At 44.7% G+C, this 20,219-nt stretch overlaps 1 protein-coding gene across 1 annotated transcript in view; it reads right to left on the bottom strand.

The window, feature by feature from the left end:
- LOC309559834 (properdin-like) overlaps positions 1–20,219 on the bottom strand; it is a gene marked incomplete at its 5' end in the record, with an annotated part of 141,186 nt that overhangs the window by 37,856 nt on the left and 83,111 nt on the right. The window contains 4 exons of the mRNA XM_082263267.1: positions 3,952–4,146; positions 10,860–11,030; positions 14,404–14,558; positions 16,675–16,825. Coding sequence (XP_082119393.1) covers positions 3,952–4,146; positions 10,860–11,030; positions 14,404–14,558; positions 16,675–16,825 — 672 coding nt within the window. The remainder of the gene's footprint in view (positions 1–3,951; positions 4,147–10,859; positions 11,031–14,403; positions 14,559–16,674; positions 16,826–20,219) is intronic.

Here is a 20,219-nt window from a genome sequence, read left to right as displayed (position 1 = left end):
GACATATTGGACAATTTCAAGCTCCCAACTTTGTAGTAACAGTTTGAGGTTGGCCCTTCCTGTTTCAACATGACTGCCCACCAGTGCACAAAGAAAGGTCCATAAGGACATTGATGAGTGAGTTTGGGGTGGAGGAACTTGACTGACCTGCACAGAGTCCTGACCTCAAACCGACAGAACATCTTTATGATTAATTAGAGTGGAGACTGCAAGCCAGGCCTTCTCTCCAACATCAGTGCCTGACTTCACAAATTTGCTTCTGGAACAATGGTCAAACATTCCAATAGAACACTCCAAAACCTTGTGGACAGCCTTCCCAGAAGAATTGAAGCTGTTATAGCTGCAAAGGATGGGCCAACTCAATATTGAACACTACGGACTAAGACTAGGATGTCAAAAAAGTTAATGTGCGTGTAAAGGCAGGCGTCCCAATACTTTTGGTTATATAGTGTATATTTAAGTGAAGAGCATGTACAGTGGGTACGGAAAGTATTCAGACCCCCTTAAATTTTTCACTCTTTGTTATATTGCAGCCATTTGCTAAAATCATTTAGGTTCATTCTTCTTCCTCATGAATGTACACATAGCACCCCATACTGACAGAAAAACACAGAATTGTTGACATTGTTGCAGATTTATTAAAAAATAAAAACTGAAATATCACATGGTCCTAAGTATTCAGACCCTTTGCTGTGACACTCATATATTTAACTCAGGTGCTTTCCATTTCTTCTGATCATCCTTGAGATGGTTCTACACCTTCATTTGAGTCCAGCTGTGTTTGATTATACTGATTGGACTTGATTAGGAAAGCCACACACCTGTCTATATAAGACCTTCCAGATCACAATGCATGTCAGAGCAAATGAGAATCATGAGGTCAAAGGAACTGCCTGAAGAGCTCAGAGACAGAATTGTGGCAAGGCACAGATCTGGCCAAGGTTACAAAAAGATTTCTGCTGCACTTAAGGTTCCTAAGAGCACAGTGGCCTCCATAATCCTCAAATGGAAGACGTTTGGGACGACCAGAACCCTTCCTAGAGCTGGCCGTCTGGCCAAACTGAGCTATCGGGGGAGAAGAGCCTTGGTGAGAGAGGTAAAGAAGAACCCAAAGATCACTGTGGCTGAGCTCCAGAGATGCAGTCAGGAGATGGGAGAAAGTTGTAGAAAGTCAACCATCACTGCAGCCCTCCACCAGTCGGGGCTTTATGGCAGAGTGGCCCGACGGAAGCCTCTCCTCAGTGTAAGACACATGAAAGCCCGCATGGAGTTTGCTAAAAAACACCTGAAGGACTCCAAGATGGTGAGAAATAAGATTCTCTGGTCTGATGAGACCAAAATAGAACTTTTTGGCCTTAATTCTAAGCGGTATGTGTGGAGAAAACCAGGCACTGCTCATCACCTGTCCAATACAGTCCCAACAGTGAAGCATGGTGGTGGCAGCATCATGCTGTGGGGGTGTTTTTCAGCTGCAGGGACAGGACGACTGGTTGCAATCGAGGGAAAGATGAATGCGGCCAAGTACAGGGATATCCTGGACAAAGACCTTCTCCAGAGTGCTCTGGACCTCAGACTGGGCCGAAGGTTTACCTTCCAACAAGACAATGACCCTAAGCACACAGCTAAAATAACGAAGGAGTGGCTTCACAACAACTCCGTGACTGTTCTTGAATGGCCCAGCCAGAGCCCTGACTTAAACCCAATTGAGCATCTCTGGAGAGACCTAAAAATGGCTGTCCACCAACGTTTACCATCCAACCTGACAGAACTGGAGAGGATCTGCAAGGAGGAATGGCAGAGGATCCCCAAATCCAGGTGTGAAAGACTTGTTGCATCTTTCCCAAAAAGACTCCTGGCTGTATTAGATCAAAAGGGGGCTTCTACTAAATACTGAGCAAAGGGTCTGAATACTTAGGACCATGTGATATTTCAGTTTTTCTTTTTTAGTAAATCTGCAAAAATGTCAACAATTCTGTGTTTTTCTGTCAGTATGGGGTGCTATGTGTACATTCATGAGGAAGAAGAATGAACCTAAATGATTTTAGCAAATGGCTGCAATATAACAAAGAGTGAAAAATTTAAGGGGGTCTGAATACTTTCCGTACCCACTGTATGCTATGTAATATTAAAGAGTATCACTTACAAGTACTAATCATCACCTCTCACAGAGATCACAGTACTATTGCCAGTGTTTAATGTAATTTTCTATCCCTAAGGACAGCTCCATATTTTTTCAAGCATCATTAAGTGCTGGTTCACATTTATGCGATGCAGGAACGCTGCGAATATACAGCGCGTTTCCGCGTCGCATCCGCACAACAGGCAGTTCACACTGCCATAGTACGCACATAATCGGATCGCACTAGTGTGAACCACTACGCGATCCGATTCTGCTGCGGACCAAAAAAAGGGTCCTGTGCGTGTTTCAGTGAGATTGCGGTGCGAATTCAACCATACAAACTGTATGGCTGAATTTGCACCACACAGACGTCGCATGTAATTTTAGGAGCAGTGTGCTCCAAAATACATGCAATCTCTGTGATCGCACAAATGTGAACCGGCACTCAAGGTCAGGATCTATTTCCTGGATTGAGATACCTGGTTAGAGATGACACAATTTTGTAAATCCCGGTGCCTGTGTACATTTCTGTTGAACTGACAAATGTCAAAAACATATTAGCCTTTTACTGCAACCTCTCTCACCTTGTGACCTGCTACAGTTACAGTGTACAATGTGAGTGATAAATGAGGGAGTGGACACTAAGGAAATGCATTTACCTGCCTGCAGAAAACTGAAGATCTCATTGCTTTATATGGCGACATGTCGGGAATTTATTCGATTAGACTTGCAGAGTCTCTTAACTTTAAAGGAGTTGTAAAGGCAGAAGGTTTTTTTTATCCTAATGCATTCTATGCATTAGGATAAAAAGCCTTCTGTGTATACAAGCCGCCCCAGCACCCCCTAATACTTACCTGAGCCCCATCCCTATCCAGCGATGTCCACTAGTCCCTCTGCCTTCTGGGACTCTCCCTCCTGATTGGCTGAGACACAGCAGCAGCGCCATTGGCTCGTGCTGCTGTCAATCAAAATCAATTATCCAATCAGGTGTTAGAATTGAGTTCACCTGCTGGTGGCACTGTGCTGCTCTGGGCTGATTGTTGCAGTTCCAGTGTCCACCAGCAGGTGTCTCCCAGAAGCCAGCAGGCTGTAATGATCGGTTACACCTGTGTTCAGCTGCCAGGTGGCTATTTAAGGCTGCTCCTCCCTTTTCCCCAGTGCGTCACTATTCTGATTGCCTCCTTGTTGCCAGAGCCTTGTTCCTGTGATCCTGATACATAGCCATATCGGTTCTGTACCCCCCTGCCTTGCTCCTGCTCTCTTCTCTAGTACCCAGTCTTGTTTCCCCTCTTCCTTGCATCCCTGTAACCGGTGTCCTTATATTGTATATATTTGTATATAGTCAGTTGTTAGGTCCATTAGTTATTTTTGTCTTTGAGGTTGGTTCTTGTTTGCTGGAGTTACCTATGTTCATTGTTTGCTGTGTATACTTGTTTGTGTGTTTCACTGTAAATAAATCTCACTTAAACGATATATACATTGTTGGTCTCAGTTTCCAAGTGTAGCTACATATATCTGGTCTCCCTAGCTGCTGAATCCTGACATCAGGAGAGAGAGAGGGGGTGGGCCGAATGACAGCTCCATGTCTGAATGGGCACATGGAGTGTAGCTTGGCTCGGGTGCCCATATAGCAGGCTGCATGCTGTTGGGGCACTTGACAAGAGGGAGGGGCCTGGAGCAGTGAAGAGGAACCCGAGAAGAGGGGGATCTTGGCTGCTCTGAGCAAAACCAACTGCACAGGGCAGGTAAGTATAACCTGGATAAAAAAAAAAAAAAAAAACAGACTTTACAATCGCTTTAACATTTAACTTTAACAGTTTGCATAGTCTTACCTGCACAGAAGGGAAGGTTGTCGCAGACACGATTCTCTCCAGCATTTCCATCACATTGGTTTCCAGGAGGGCTGTGAGATGGCTCTGGGTTGTTGCACAGGCGGAATCGTTTCTGAATTGGCGGAGTTCCCGCTTCGTTTTTACAACTGGAGGAACATCCCTGCCAGGGGCCCCAGTTTCCCCACTGACCATGAACTGTGTGAAGAATGAGGGGGTCAGAATAACCTACAAAGCAGCTGAAATGTTTGATCAATCTGGTGTTCATTTGACCTTTTATCAACCAATAATTATTTTTTTTTATTTATCCATTATACTAATACTTATAACCCAATTCTACCCATACATTTTTTTCTAGTTTTGAATAGATGTGGGAAGGTTAGGACCCCTATAAGATTTTAAATGTAATTTATGTGCCTATTGGAAAGAGAGGTCTCCTTTTCTTCTTTTCCTGTATTGTCTAACATCTACCTGAACAGGAAATTAGGTGAAACCTCCCTCATGGGGACACAAACAGCAGTAAAATTCTTACAAAGCAGAAAGAAGACACTTCTAAGTGCAATAAAAAAAACAAGACTTTATAAGGCTAGGGCAGTTAAAAACATTTACAAGAGGGAATGGATTTGAAGGCTCATCATATATTGTGAAGCGTCCAGACGTGCTCCCTGGGTAATCCTATAAATGTGTCTCCTGGTGGGCCAGAAGTGTGGAAATGCGTGTCAAGCACCCTGCGGGATCCGCCGAACTGCTGGAACCAGCATGGACTGCAGTAGCCGGATGTGATGTCAGTGGGGTGGTGACGCATTTCAGAACATGCGCACTGGCTCCTTTGTGACAAATGTGTATCAAAATTATCCAAATGTTTATTGACAAGTAGAAGAAGAAAAGAAGAAGGGTTGAGCCAATCAGTAATGACACAGAGCGTAGCTTGTTTTTGCTTCTCTCTTCCCAAACCAGCAGGTTCAAGTCAGAGTAGGGAAGCTTCCATCCAGCATCCAGGTCTCTTCACCTCTGATAGCAAAACAGCTAACCTAGAGTGCCCTGTAGAGATGGCCTTGCGGTTCGCCCGGCGGTCGGTTTGCGGCAAATTTTGCTTGTTCGCTACCCGCCAATTTTGCGAACACATGGCGTTGTTCGCGGCGGCCATATTAGTTTACATTGGGGAGAACTTTGACCCATGACACAGCCGTCAGGTGGAATGGGACAGCCAATTGAAACATTTCAGCACATGGACATACCTCCTACCTTAAAAATGGACCTGAGCTGTCGGACATTTCACATTCTGCTTTTTGTCAGCCTAGGGAAAGGTCTGCTGTGTTCATGAGGGAGAGATTGCCACCAATAGCTCTGTTAAGATCCACAAAAGTCATTTTCAGGGCTGGTATTTCGGTATAGGTCTACTACAGTCTCTTTTGAGTTTAGGGACAGGTATCCAGTCTGTGCTTTAGGGACAGTTAGAGATCGGCAGACAGTGACACAAATCGCTCTGTTAATGTCCACAAAAGTCATTTAAACGGCTGGTATTTATTTGGTATAGGTGTACAGTCTCTGTTCAGTTTAGGGACAGGTATCCAGTGTGCTCTAGGGACAGATCTGCAGTAGCACAAATCGCTCCGTTAATGTCCACAAAAGTCATTTAAAGGGCTGGAATTTTTTTGTTATTGGTGTACAGTGCACTATATAGGGGTGTAATCCACGGTATAATATACTGTGTAATATATAAAGCATATTATAGTGGATTTTATTGTGCACTGTGCAGCATTGTGACTGGTGTGGTGACTGAGCATGGCTGCAGCAATACTACAAACAGTGACAAAAGCACTTTTAATGTATTATAACTAGTGTGATAGACCAGTGGCCCCCCAATACCACATATTGAAGTGGGGTGTTAACTGAGTATACTTTTACAAGTGTATTTGTGTCCTGCAACAATATTGCCTCTTTTTCTGTGTTAACTCTGCTACACACAGTGCCAAACTCACTGGCCAATTTTTTGAACAACTGGTGTGATAGACCAGTGGCCCCCAATACCACATATTGAAGTGGGGTGTTATTTAACAGTATACTTTTCTAAAAGTGTATTTTAGTCCTGCAAAAATATTGCCTCTTTTGCTGGGTTATCTCTGCTACACACAGTGCCAAACTCACTGCCCAATTTTTTAAACAACTGGTGTGATAGACCAGTGGCCCCCCAATACCACATATTGAAGTGGGGTGTTATCTGAGTATACTTTTACAAGTGTATTTGTGTCCTGCAACAATATTGCCTCTTCTGCTGTGTTAACTCTGCTACACACAGTGCCAAACTCACTGGCCAATTTTTTGAACAACTGGTGTGATAGACCAGTGGCCCCCCAATACCACATATTGAAGCGGGGTGTTATCTGAGTATACTTTTACAAGTGTATTTGTGTCCTGCAACAATATTGCCTCTTTTGCTGTGTCAAGTCTGATACACACACAGTGACAAACTCCCTGGCCAATTTTTTGAACAACTGGTGTGATAGAACAGTGGCCCCCCAATACCACATATTAAAGTGGGGTGTCATCTGAATATACTTTCATAAGTGTATTTGTGTCCTGCAACAATATTGCCTCTTTTGCTGTGTTAACTCTGATACACACAGTGCCAAACTCCCTGGCTAATTTTTTGAACAACTGGTGTGATAGACCAGTGGCCCCCCAATACCACACATTGAAGTGGGGTGTTATTTAACATTATACTTTTCTAAGAGTGTATTTTAGTCCTGCAAAAATTTGGCCTCTTTTGCTGTGTTAACTGTGCTACACACAGTGACAACAGTTACTGGCCAATTATTTGAGAGATTATTCTAGAGACTTTTGTCACAGGAAAATTTAAAAACACCCTCCTCATTCTCTCTATCTGCACCCTCTTCACTCTCTGCTGTGTGCACCCCCAAAGACACCACCACAAACACCACCACCACATACCCTCCGCTTGAGTCTCTGGAATTTGCGATGCGCAGCCATTGTTGGCATCTGATCAGGAAGAGGAGGTAGCAACAGCCGCCACTCAGCAGTCTGACGACAGTACCCAGATCAGCCCAAGGAGGTTGGTCCCCGCTGTTGCTGCCTACTCTGAGATCTCGATTGTTAGTGGTGGGGAAGGTGACGTGGATGATGACGTGTCTATGGACGTCACGTGGGTGCCCACAAGAGAGGAAGAGGAGGGGAGTTCAGAGGGAGAGACGGACCAGCAGATAGGGAGGAGAGGCAGGCAGAACTTGCATTGTACAAGAGGTACAAAGCAGACTGCAAATGTATCAGGAGCGAGCTATCAACCATGTACAGTCACATCTGGCGCTGCCAGAACGCCGGCACATGGCTCTGCAGTGTGGGCTTTTTTTAATGTGTCCGTTGCTGACAACAGTGTTGCCATCTGCAGCCTTTGCAGTCAACGCATAAGTCGCGGTAAGCCCAACACTCACCTAGGGATGACCGCCTTAAGAAGGCACTTGAACTCCCATCACAGAGCCCAGTGGGAGCAACACCATCAGAACCCACAAAGCCACACTCCAGGCTCTCACTGTCCAACCTCTTCTCCTTCTCCTCTCTCCTCACATTTGTCCTCCACTCCACCTTCCATGATGCCGTCGTCACGTTGTTCTGGAAAAAGGCAGGCTTCTGTGGCCCAAATGTTGGAGAGGAAAAAAATGATGACGCCGGATAACCCTCTTGCCCAACGTTTGACTGCTGGCTTGTCGGAACTGATAGCCCGCCAACTACTGCCATATCAACTGGTGGACTTGGAGGCCTTTAGTAAATTTGTGGCCATTGGAACACCACAATGGAAGGTCCCAGGCAGGAAATATTTCTCGCAGAAGGGCATTCCAGAGCTGTATGGCCATGTTCAGTGGCAAGTGAATATATCTCTGTCACACAGTGTTGGTGCCAAGATACATCTGACCACAGACACATGGTGTGGATTAAAACACGGGCAGGAAAGGTATATCACTTATACTGCCCACTGGGTTAACCTTCTGACGGCCATCAAGCATGTAACCCTTGGCACCCGTGTAGATTTGGTTGTACCGCCACGGATTGCATGCAGGCCTGCCTCTTCTTCTCCTCCTCCATCCTCTCTCTCCTCCTCGGCTGACTCCTCCTTTTCTGCTGCTACTGTCTCTTCCACTGCGCCGCCCAAGATCCCCAGAACCTATTCCACATGCCAGGTGAGACGTTGCCATGCTGTGCTGCGTCTGTTGTGCCTGGAAGCCAAGAGCCATACTGGTCCTGCACTCCTTTCAGCTTTGCGTTCACAGGCAGATCAGTGGCTGACACCGCTGAATTTGACAGTTGGTAAAGTGGTATGTGACAATGGTGCCAATCTGCTGAGCGCGCTGAAACAGGGAAAAATAACACACGTGCCATGCATGGCACACGTCCTGAACTTGGTGGTACAGCGATTCGTTGCCAAACAGGACGTCTTGCGGCAGGCCAGGAAAATCTTGGGCCATTTCAGAAGATCTTACACAGCCATGGCTCGCCTTGCTGACATTCAGCGGCGACACAACCTGCCCGTCAGGCGTCTTATTTGTGACTGCCTGACGCGATGGAACTCAACGTTGCATATGCTTGATAGGCTGCTCCAGCAGAAACCTGCAGTTAATGACTACCTGTACAAACTCTGCAACAGGACAGGTTCTGGGGAGCTTGGGTTTTTTTTCACCTTGCCAGTGGCTGTTAATGCGCGATGCATGCAGACTTCTGCTGCCTTTTGATGAGATCACCAAACTGGTCAGTCACGGCCAGGGCGCCATCAGTGACATCGTACCTTACGCCTTCTTCTGGAGTGTGCATTGCGTCGTGTCATTGATCAAGCCGTCGTGGAGCAGGAGCAGGAAGATAAGTAAGTCGCAATGTTGGATGAATTCCCAGTGCATGCTACTCCATCTGAGACAAGTCAACAGCAGGAGTCTGAAGAGGAGTCAGAGGAGGATGGTGCTGGGGGGGGATGAGGAGGAGCAAGAAGAACATGCTTTAAACCTTTCTGGGATCCCTGGTGTTATGCGTGGATGGGGGGAGGAGAACGAGGATTATGAGCTGGAAGCAGGCCACTACACCGCTTCCAGTTTAGTGCGAATGGGGGCCTTCATGCTCCAGTGTTTTAAGGGGGACCCCCGTATAAAAAGCATAAAGGCCAAGGACCAGTACTGGGTGGCAACATACTTAGACCCCCGGTACAAACAAAAAATGGCGGAAATGCTACCACAATCACTGAGGGCGGTCAGAATGCAGCACTTCCGGGCCTTGCTAAAGGGAAATGCTGCATTCTGCTTTTGCATGCGCTGGCATAGGAATTTCTAGTCACAGAGAGACAGTTGCGGGTAGCAATCCAACAGCACCTGCAAGAAGAGGGTGGTTTGAAGATGTCTTGGTCACTTCAGATATGAGATCCTTCTTTCAGCCGAACCATCGACAGCTGTACTCCGGATCCAGCATCAGGGAACGCCTAGACCGACAGGTGTCTGACTACATCGGGTTTACGGCCGATGTGGACACTCTGAGGAGTGATGAACCCCTGGACTACTGGGTGGGCAGGCTTGACCTCTGGCCAGAGCTTGCACAATTTGCAATGGAAATGTTGGCTTGCCCCCCATCCAGTGTCCTGTCTGAAAGGACGTTCAGCGCAGCAGGGGGGATCTTGACCGATAAGTGCACTCGCCTAGCTCATGACAGTGTAGACTAACTCACATTTATAAAAAATGAATGAGGCATGGATCTCTGAGGAATTCAACACATGTGACCAGTAGACCATGTTTCATTGAAATTCCTCATGCTAGGCCACAAATATCCGCCAGACCACCATCCACCCACAACAATTCCTGGTCCTTGTCTTCGCTAAATACAGCGGCATAAAAGGCATTTCATGTCCATTGAATGGCAAATTTTTGGGGCATGAAGTTGCAAAAAAATATGGTACCTAAAATTCCCCATAGGCAACATTTTAAAAGCCTTCTTGGATTATCAGTTTAGTTAGTTTAGTTATAATTATTAATTATGGCTCTAGAATTATTGCCCTCACTTTGATGTTTGCAACAATTGTTTGTTTACATACATGTGCAAGCTCTATGCTGTGCACTTGCATTGAGGTGCATATTTTTTTTTTGTTACATAAACCCTTCATTGAAACTTCACAGATTTACAAAACAAGTTATCAAAACGAGAAATAAAATTATAAAATCAAAAGTCATACAAAGGATCTAACAGAACCCACAGCTATAATAAATGTCTCTAACCAAGTGAAGCGCTGAAAACATGATAAATAGACAATAGCAGTATAACACACAAATCAAGAAGTACAAGAATCACATTTTAAACCAGGACTGTGTATAAAGACAAGAGGGGCGCTTCCTGTGATCAGGTGGGGGAGAATCTCTTTCTCGGATGTAGGCTTTCCTTGCCAGGGTTTGAGGTGCACCACTTTCTCTCCTCGGCGAAAGGGAAACCTGTTGGCTTCCCTATTCAACAAGGCTAACAATCAACATGAAATGTGTAAAGATTGGGTGAAATACACCACCAAAGGTACTGCAGTGGGTCCCATTATACTGGCTGAAGCTGAGGAAAGTATAAAGAAGGGCCAGAGTAAGGGAAAAAAAAAAAAGTTGAACTTATTCTTTAATTGTACCTTGGTAGAAAACTTCCTGTTGTTACATCCAGTAAATTAGAGTAAAGACAAATCCCCTAGTGAAGTTGCAGACACTAGAAGATTAACGTTGGTTGTATTTGGGTTTTAAAGCCCTCAAAAACGTAAAACTTGCTTGTAAATGCACCTTTTTTCTTTTTCAATTGTAAATAGAGAACATTTTTTTCCAGTGCTGCATTGGTTTTACTTGTTTTATTGGGAACCCCTATCTCGGGCATAGAGCAGTGTTATTTAGGCCACTTACTGGGACAGGAGAGGTACGTCTCACATATATCCACCTCCTTTTCAGGCCCATTACACCTCCCTCCACAGGACGGACGAGGGTTGTTGCACTGGCGGGCTCTTTGCGTTTGTCCAGTCTTGCAGGTTACTGAACACGATGACCACGAAGACCAGGTAGCCCAACCTCCATTTTCTGAGGGAAAAGCAGGCAAATTATAGACCATAAAAAAGGTCACATTGTATAATATAATGTAATATTTTTTTGTAAAATGAGAATGTGTCATCCAGGGGCATATCATGAAATCAGTGGACCCGTGTGTAAAATCAAAAGTGGGCCCTAGACAGCAACAAAAATAATAATGTGGTTGCGCAAAGTGTGTCGTGGCGAAAAGTTTGTTTGGATTACATTACACTAAATATTGGACGTAGCTTCAACGGACAGCTTGGTTGGGACTGCCTGGGGGAGAAGAGTCTCCAGTGGGCAGGGGCGTAACTACAGGGGTTGCAGGGGTTGCGATTGCTACCGGGCCCCATGGTCAAGGGGGCCTGTGTGGCTCCCCTGCACACCTGGATAGGAGGGGCGGGGGGGGGCAGCATGTAGAGTAATCACTGTCCTCCTTTTTCCTCCTGTAGCTGCAGGAGAAAATGGAGGAGATTGGTTCCTCTGTAAGCTGCCCCTGCCACCCCTCCTATCCAGTTCACTTGTGTTCTGCTGTCTCTGGGCCCCTGTGTGCTCCCCTGGTCCCCCCCCCCCCACTGTGCTGACCCCCTCCCCCCCCACTGTGCTCCCTTTCAGGCTTGAAGGGAAGGGCCCCGGCCAGGGGTCTGGGGGGGCCCTTCATGGTTTCTTGCACCGGGGCCCTGAAGGTTCTAGTTACGCCTCTGCCAGTGGGGAAAGGAACCGGCCTCTGCTCAGTCACAGTTTACACCATCCATGCGGGGGGGGGGCCTTCCCTCTTTCCTTGTCTTTATCCCACACTCAGTAGGTCAGAAGTGGGGACTTTTTAATTGTCTTCACCGGGAATCCTTTAGGCATGTCTGCGGCAGAACTGGTGCAGCCTTTTTACGGGGCATCAGGGCATGAGAGGGGTGTTGAGTGTATGGCGGTGGGTAGTATGTGCAGGATGGTGTCAGTAGGGCAGTGGATGGTATCAGTAGTTTTTTATTTTTAATATTATTTTTTTTTTCAAATATATATAATTCTTTTTTTTTTACAATTCATTTTTTTATTATTTTTTTCTTAGTTTTCAAAATGCTTTTTGGGGGCCAGTGGATGGTTTCAATAGGGTAGTGGATGGTGTCAGTAGAGCAATAGACGTTGTCAATTTTTTTTTATTTTTAATTATTTTTCTCAGAAAGATTATTTTTGGGGGGCAGTGGACAGTGTCAGGAGAGCAGTGTATAGTGTCAGTAGTTTTTTTTATTTTATTTTTTTACCTTTTATATTTTTATTAGTTTTATCATAATGCTTTGGGGGAGGGGCGGGGTGCAACAGATGGTGTCATTAGGGTAGTGGACAGTGTCGGTAGTTTTTTGTTTTATTATATTATTTTCTATTATTTTTTACAATTTTATTTTTTATTATTATTTTTTTATAATTTTTTTCACAGTGCTTTGGGTGGGGGGAGGGCTATAGATGGTATCAGTAGAGAAGTGGACAGTGTCAACAATTTATTTATTTTTTACAAATGTATTTATTTATTTATTTTTTTTTTTACAATTTATTTTTTTATCATTTTTTTACAGTTCTTTTTTTGGGGAGGAGGGGGTTGGGGCAGTGGTTCAAATCATTAGGGCAGTGGACGGTGTCAGTAGAGCAGTGGATGGTGTCAGTAGTTTTTTATTTAATTATTTTATTTTATACTTTTTTTTACAATTTTATTTTTTTAATTGTTTTTTTTTTTTTACAATTTTGGGGTGGGGATTGATGACATCAGTAGTTTTGATTCAATTTTTTAAAAATAATTTTTAAACTTTTATTATATATATATATATATATATATATATATATAAATATATATATATATATATATATATAATATTTTATTTTTTACAATTACATTTTTTAATATATTATACAATTCTTTTATTTTTTTATCAGCCCTGTTGGGGGGGGGGGGGGGCTTTGGTGAGATATCAGGGGTCTAAACACTAGTAAAAATAAATAAATAAAAATTCCTTAAAAATATCCCATAGTTTGTAGACACTATAACTTTTGCACAAACCAACCAAACCAATCTTGGTCATGAAGGGGGGGTAAACTTTCCAGAGCTAAGGTGGTTAAATATAGTTCCTGGGGGGGAGGGGTCCCTTAGTCTGCCTGTAAAGTGGCGCATCTGTACAGTGTCTAGAACCTGCTGCAGCAAAACTGACATTTCTAAAGAAAAAAAAATGCATTTAAATGTACTTTGTGGCTGCAAGCCAATCCTGGCACCCAGCAATATAAAAAAGTCTGGTATGGTATGGATTGTAAGGGTAACCCCACGTGAAAATGAATAAAAAACGGCATTGGGGTCCCCCCTAAAATCCATACCAGACCCTTATCCGAGCATGCAGCCCCCCGGCAGGTCAGAAAAGGGAGGGATGAGTGAGTGCCCCCCTGGAACCATACCAGGCCACATGCTCTCAACATGAGGGGGTGCTTGATGGGGACAAGGGTCTCTTACCGAAAGCCCTGGGGTATGTTTGTAGGGGTCTGCGGGCAGGGGGTTTAACAGATTCTGGAAGCCCTCAGATCCCACCCCCCATGTAAATGAGTATGGGGTACATAGTACTCCAACCCATCCACCAAAAAAAGTGGCAAAAAAGAAATAAACACACACACAGAGTTTTTGACAATTCCTTTATTTAAAAAAAAAAATGTCCCCCGATATAGATACATTGTCAATCACGCTGCCGCTGCTGCCACCACCGGGCCTGAAAAAAAAAAAAACGCTCCACCCATAACGAAGGCTGACCACCTTACTGCAGGCCCTGCTGTTACACAGTCATTATATAGGTAAGGGGCAGAGCCACCTGGCGATGTCCCTTTGTTGGCACCGCCCCCTTGTTACATCATCGACCCAGCATACACCCCTTCATGTTGACAGCATGGCCTGGTATGGTTCAGGAGGGGGAGGGCTTGCTCTTCTCCCCCTTTCCTGGCCTGCCAGGCTGCATGCTCAGATAAGGTCTGGTATGGATTTGGGGGGGCCCAATGCCATTTTTTTTCCATTTTCGTCTGGTGTTACCCTTAAAATCCATACCAAACCAGACTTTTTTCTATTGCCAGCAATGTTTTTTTTTATGCAGCTGTCAGTGGGGAGCCCATTGACAGCTGATTACTCATCAGTTGTTAAGGACACAGCAGCCGGTTTCCTGGGCCTGCTCCTTAACAATCAGCTTTCACTGTGCCCTGATTGGGCAAAGCCTTGTGGGGCTCTTGGTGGGTGCACATCCCACCGAGCGCTCTGTAAATTGGGGCGTTCGCCAAATGGGTGAACTTTTGCTCGGCCCAAACTGTTCGCCCAACACTAATAAAAATGTTTTTCTCCCTCTTTTTGAGAGATGTGTTCCTCGGAACTCACCAGGGCAGCACTCTTGTGCAATGCAGGCTTTGACTTCCACGCTGTTTCCTGGGCAGTTTCCCTGTCCAAAGCAGGTCCTTCTTCTTGTCTGCACTCCTTCCTTACAGGAAACAGAACACTGGCTCCAGCTACTCCACTCCTTCCACTCTGCTGAGCTAAAAAATATTAGGCTGAATTATTTAATATGAATTAGAAGTGTCTGCCATGGGAAGATGGAAACCTTGAATTCCTTCCAATGCCAGGACACTTTATCAACCACTTGCTAAGGCTTCTTTGAAGAAATATACGTGACTAGGGTAGTTCAGATCCCACCTGTTTAACCATATTACCTGGATCAGTATCCAACACCACCCCCTTTTACCTTTAAATGACAACACTAACTCTGCATTGGGATTAAATGGCCGGTTCGGCCTTTTTTTTAAACAAAACCATAAATAACAGAAAAACATAAAAGAGTCAAACCAATCCAGATCAAAGAATGATTTCAGATCCCTGACGATACCAACTCCCACAACTTTGGAGTCTGTGGTACCATTAAGTTAGGTTCTGTCCCCAGCTGCCAAAACACCGCCTTGAGGACTATCCTAACTGACCACAGACCCCTACCACCTTACACTACCCGGTCAGTCTAGAATGAACCAGACCAACCATAGGACTCCATACCTGAGATGGGCCCCACCATTTTATCGTTCGACACCATGTTTTGGACCCTCGTCTAGGACCCCAACCGCCAACGTCCAACCTCCTTAGCAGAACAAAAAAAACTGCATTACCAGGGAGAGCGGGAACAACGTTTCTCCTATGATCTCCAGTCTGCAAGTGAAGCCCCCTTCACTCCTCCCCTCCAACTACTCTCTCTCCTGCTCCTCCCCATCACCTCATCTGCTCTGCCAATAAGGTAAGAATCCTTACCTCTCCTATTCCAACAACTAATTTAACCCCCTACTGCCTGGTTTTCCTTCCACCCTGTCATGTATGCCCTATGCTTATCATTTCCTTCAAGATCCGGGCATGTCTTTCAAATGTGCTGAAGTGTAACTCTAGCCAAAACTTTATTTTTAATCTTGTGATAGAGTGGGAAAGGGTAGGTTCTTCTTTTGGGCTTCAATTGCTAATTTGTGAAATGTATTTTATTAACAATTTGTTTCCACTTCCAAAAGTAATTTATACATAGGCTTAATTACAATCATTGCTGATCAGAAACTGCTGTCAAGATGAGTTTAATTGAGGAGAACCTCATGCTGGCTTTGCTCATTTCTGTGCACATGTGCATACTTGTGCACATATCCTCTAGCACAAGAGCTCAACTAAGCATGCAAAGATACTTATGTCCGCGGAAGAGGCCATCCTTGTCATCTCAAGCTCCACTGACAAATACGTGACATTACTACTGATATATAGATCAAAATATAATAGATCAAATATAGATCTGTAAAGTCACTGTTTTCTCTGAGTGCATCTAAGTTTTATCCTGATGAAGGGGAAACAGTGTTGCCCCGAAACATGTCGGCTGTTTAACAACAACTAAAATGATCTTTTATCTGGTTTTGGTCTGGTGCTCCTTTATGTATTTCTATGGTCTGGGACATTAGGGTCCTTGGTAATCTTTACTGAACATTAGGCAGAACATGTACAATATGTGACAACGTAATTTCTCAAAATAAACTTAACTGTGGCTGCCCTGTGTTACCTGTGCGAGTGTAACATCTTTGCAAAAAGCCCAAACTGGCAAAAGCTTGAACATAGAAGCTCATGTCCTGGGAGTATTCTCATGGGTTGGCATTCCCACAAGCTTATTATGACATACATTTGGAGTCTCTGAACATGCATCCTGAGTTGGTTTTAGGGTCTCCATATTCCCGTGCTTGTTCCCCCCAGGATCTGGGCCTCTTTCCTATATATCACACCCAGGAGGGAGGCTGAACCCTAGAGGAAAACCCACAAATGCACAAAAAAAGGCAGCATGAGCATTAACCAATTCCTCCCAACCTGGGCAGCCGATAGACTAAGTAACCAAGAGTAGGCAGCCTGCCTACAGGAGGGTCATGAGATACAAAAGGTAATAACGGTGGAGGATGGGCTGATGGAGAAAATAAAAGTACAGCCATAAGGTGGGGGCAGGATAAGTTTCTCTGAAGAGAAGGACAGAATAGGAGATATTCGGACAGATTGGGGTAGAGAGTTCCATAGAATGGGAGAGACTCTGGAAAAGTTCTGAAGTGAGCATGGGAGGAGGTGACAAGGGAGCTAAATAGAAAGAAAGAGACTCACCGGCAGGACTGGCACTGATCATGAGCCTCTCGCCTAAAGCCATATTTGCTATTCAAACAGCAATCTTCCTTGGACACACCATCTATAAGATACTCCTCGCACTCACCCGTTTTCTCATTAACAGCTTCATAGCATATAACATCATTTGATCCTACAGATGGGAAAGAACAGAAAGTGTAAGTAGAAGAGACAACGTATTGTTTAAATCTAAACACTATACGAACTGGTAAATATATTGTTAAAATACTTAACATACTTATACTTAACAGTAAGCTTCTATTTATCTACCTCTCAGAAAATTTGTATTCCTGTCCATCCAGTCCTGAGATTTACAAAGCAATGCAGGGCTTGGTGGGTGAGTAATGTCATAGCTGGACTCTGCGCCCTGTGTAACATGTTAGGCCCCTTTCACACGGCTTTCTGATCTGGTTCACCTGTCAGTTGGTAACCCTATTTTCCATTCGTCTGGCAGATCAGATGGCATGGGATTGGATAAAAACTGACAGGTGGTCCGTTTTCACCTGCTCTTTACATAGAGGAGAGCTGGACCATCTCCCAGTAAGCAAAGCAGAGTCCGCGGGGCGGAACACCCCTGTGAAAGGACCCTTAGTGTTTCCAAACAACTCTTTCTGTCTCATCAGTCAGGTTCTCTTTAGGAGTGCTAACTAGGTAAAGTGACCATGTTCTCTGCCCACAGGGGGAAAACTAAAACTAAATACAGTGCTTCAATTTCAGCCAAGTCCTGCTGAATCTGCTGAAACTCCCTTGTCAGCACCAGTTGGCAAACATCTACTAAAAGATCAAAGAAGCCGGGTACAAAATAGTTTGCCAAACAGTAACTGCATCCAATCAGATGCAGTCATTGTTTGGGTATTCAGACAGCTGTGTGAATAAAATAGCCTGCAAGGGAGTTTCTGATATATTTTTCTTGTTCAGTCTGCGGGCTAAGAAATCTGTGCATGTGTGGCTGGTCTAACTCTGCTCCAGTCTCTCCCCAGAGACCCAATGATTCCCTATTATCTTGCATCATGCTGTCAATCGCAGCCCATAAAGCAAAGACTCCCCTGCCTTTACTGTGACAATCTTGTTGCACTGCACTCTGCAAACATCAGCATCCATAGGGAGTGGCTATAGAGCAAGGGGAAACTTAGGCGCTGACTTTTGATAAAAAGTCAAGATTTGCACATCAGTAGCATCACTGTTTAGTCTGCTTAGATTGCACGTTTTGGGAAAGAACGAGTATAGCAAAACAGTTGATGAAAGAGATTATAAAGGTTTTGTTTACATCAAGTATTGGAAAGGTTCACAGAGATTGTCAGTTGGGAGCTATACACACATTTCTCCAACCCTTCTTCAAGGCCAGCTAGAGCCCAGGGAGAATGTCAAATTGTGCACCACCCCCCCCCCCCCCCCAAAGATGCATGAGCATTATGTGTCAGCAAAAATACCCTCCTCCAAAAAAAATCAAAAAACCAAGCACTGATCAGTATGTTCCCCCCCTAAGGATAAATTCCCCCTCCTCCCAGTACAAATCCACTCCCTGCTGTGAAATCCCCCCTCCCATTCCTCCAGTTCAAATCTTCTCTCTCCTCATATGCCCCCAGCACAAATCCCCCCCCCCCCCCAAAAAAAAAAAAAATCCTACTTCCCTAGCACAAATCCTCTGCCCCTGAAATTTCCCCTCCAAGCAGCCCACATAGCCGCCCCCCTCCAAATACCCCACTTCCAGCACAAATTCCCCCTCCCCAATCCCCCAACCTAGCACAAATCCCCCCCCCCCACAAAGTTCCCCTCTTAACATAAATGCCCCCAATTATCTCACATGGCAAAAATTCCCCCCTCCCCCCCCAAAAAAAAAAAATTCTCCTTTACTATTTTAGTTTTATAGCACAAACCCCCCAAATCCTCCTCCTATAGCACAAGTCCTCTTCCCCAGCCCCCCTCCTAACATATATACCCTCAAATCACTACTCTTAGTACCCCTCCCATAATTTGCCCCCCCAGAACAATTCTTAGCCGATGCTGCCCCACAAATTAGCCTTCTTAACACAAACCCCCTCCCCTCCAATCTCCCCACCCACCTCACTTGATACCACAGTCCCCAGGGTAGCCATTCCTTCTGCCCACCCCTTGTCCTGGCCTGGCCCTGTCCTGCCCTGCCCCACAATTCAGCAACCAGCACCTGACCAACCTTCAATGCAGATGAATAGAGGATTAAGCTGGCCATGAATCCCTGGTGCATACCTTGTGGCCCTTTGATAAATTATATGTTGCCCTTGGACCTCAGCAGCTTGTAGTGGGAACATTGATTAGGGTAATAGCATTGATCTCTACTAATTTTATGCAACATGTTCCCAGTTTCATATTGTCTTCTGCAGCATATTCCCAAACAAAAATGTAGCATGTCCCTGCTCTCTGACCCTCATCTCCTCTATTAGGTTCTGACAGTCTTCTTAACCAATTAACGACTGGCCACCGCAGATTTACTGCGGCAGGCAGCCGCTCCTGGGCAATCCGGCGTAGTACTACGTCGCTCGTTTAAGAGACTCTAGGGGGCGTGTGCGCGCCGCCGGCAGCGCTCTCCCATCCCCGCTTGTCAGCTGGGGAGCCAGTGCGTGTGGTAGGCGGCTCCGATGGCCACCGGCCACTCGCGATCTCCCGCAGCTGAGAGACAAGGACAGATGGCTGATGTAAAGACAACAGTCTGTCATTCTCTCTGAAGTAATCACAGAGGCTATGTGATCCTGCTATATAGGATCAAATGTCTCTATGATGACTTCACAAGCAACGCTCCCTGACATTTAGAATCACGCCCCCTAGGGACACATTTAGCCCCTTGATCACCCATTCTGTTAACCCCTTCCCTGCCAGTGTCATTTTTACAGTAACAGTACATATTTTTAGCACTGATTACTGTAGTAATGTCACTGGTACCCCCAAAAGTGTCAAAAATGTCAGTTAGGGGTCCGATCTGTCTGCCGCAATGTCGCAGTCCCGCAAAAAATCGCAGATCGCCGCCATTACTAGTAAAAAAAAAAAAAAAAACAATAAAAATGACATAAATCTTTCCTGTAGTTAGTAAACGCAATAACTTTTGCGCAAACCAATCAAAATACGCTTATTGCAATTTTTGTTACCAAAAATATGTAGCAGAAAACAAATTGGCCTAAAATGTTAAAAAATTTAGATTTTTTATTTTTTGAGAATTTCATCTAAAAGAAAGTGAAAAGTATTGTTATTTTTTCAAAATTGTCGTTCTTTTTTTGTTTATAGCGCAAAAAATAAAAATCGCACAGGTGATCAAATACCACCAAAAGAAAGCTCCATTTGTGGGGAAAAAAAGAACATCAATTTGGTTAAAGCAATTGTCCGTTTAAAGCCCCGAACACACGATCAAATTATCGAACGATCTGTCGTCCGTTTTTTGTGGCATGCTAGTCTGATGTGGAAAGTGAAGAGGTTATTTTCATACGAATTTTCCCGTACGACAGAATTCAACTTCAGAAGTGATGTCTTGTGTTGGATTGCTTTGTATGTGTTCTTTC

The sequence above is a fragment of the Pelophylax lessonae genome (assembly GCF_965119305.1).
Source record: "Pelophylax lessonae genome assembly, chromosome: 7".
Lineage (NCBI taxonomy): Eukaryota > Metazoa > Chordata > Amphibia > Anura > Ranidae > Pelophylax > Pelophylax lessonae.
This window is presented reverse-complemented; position numbering and strand designations above follow the sequence as displayed.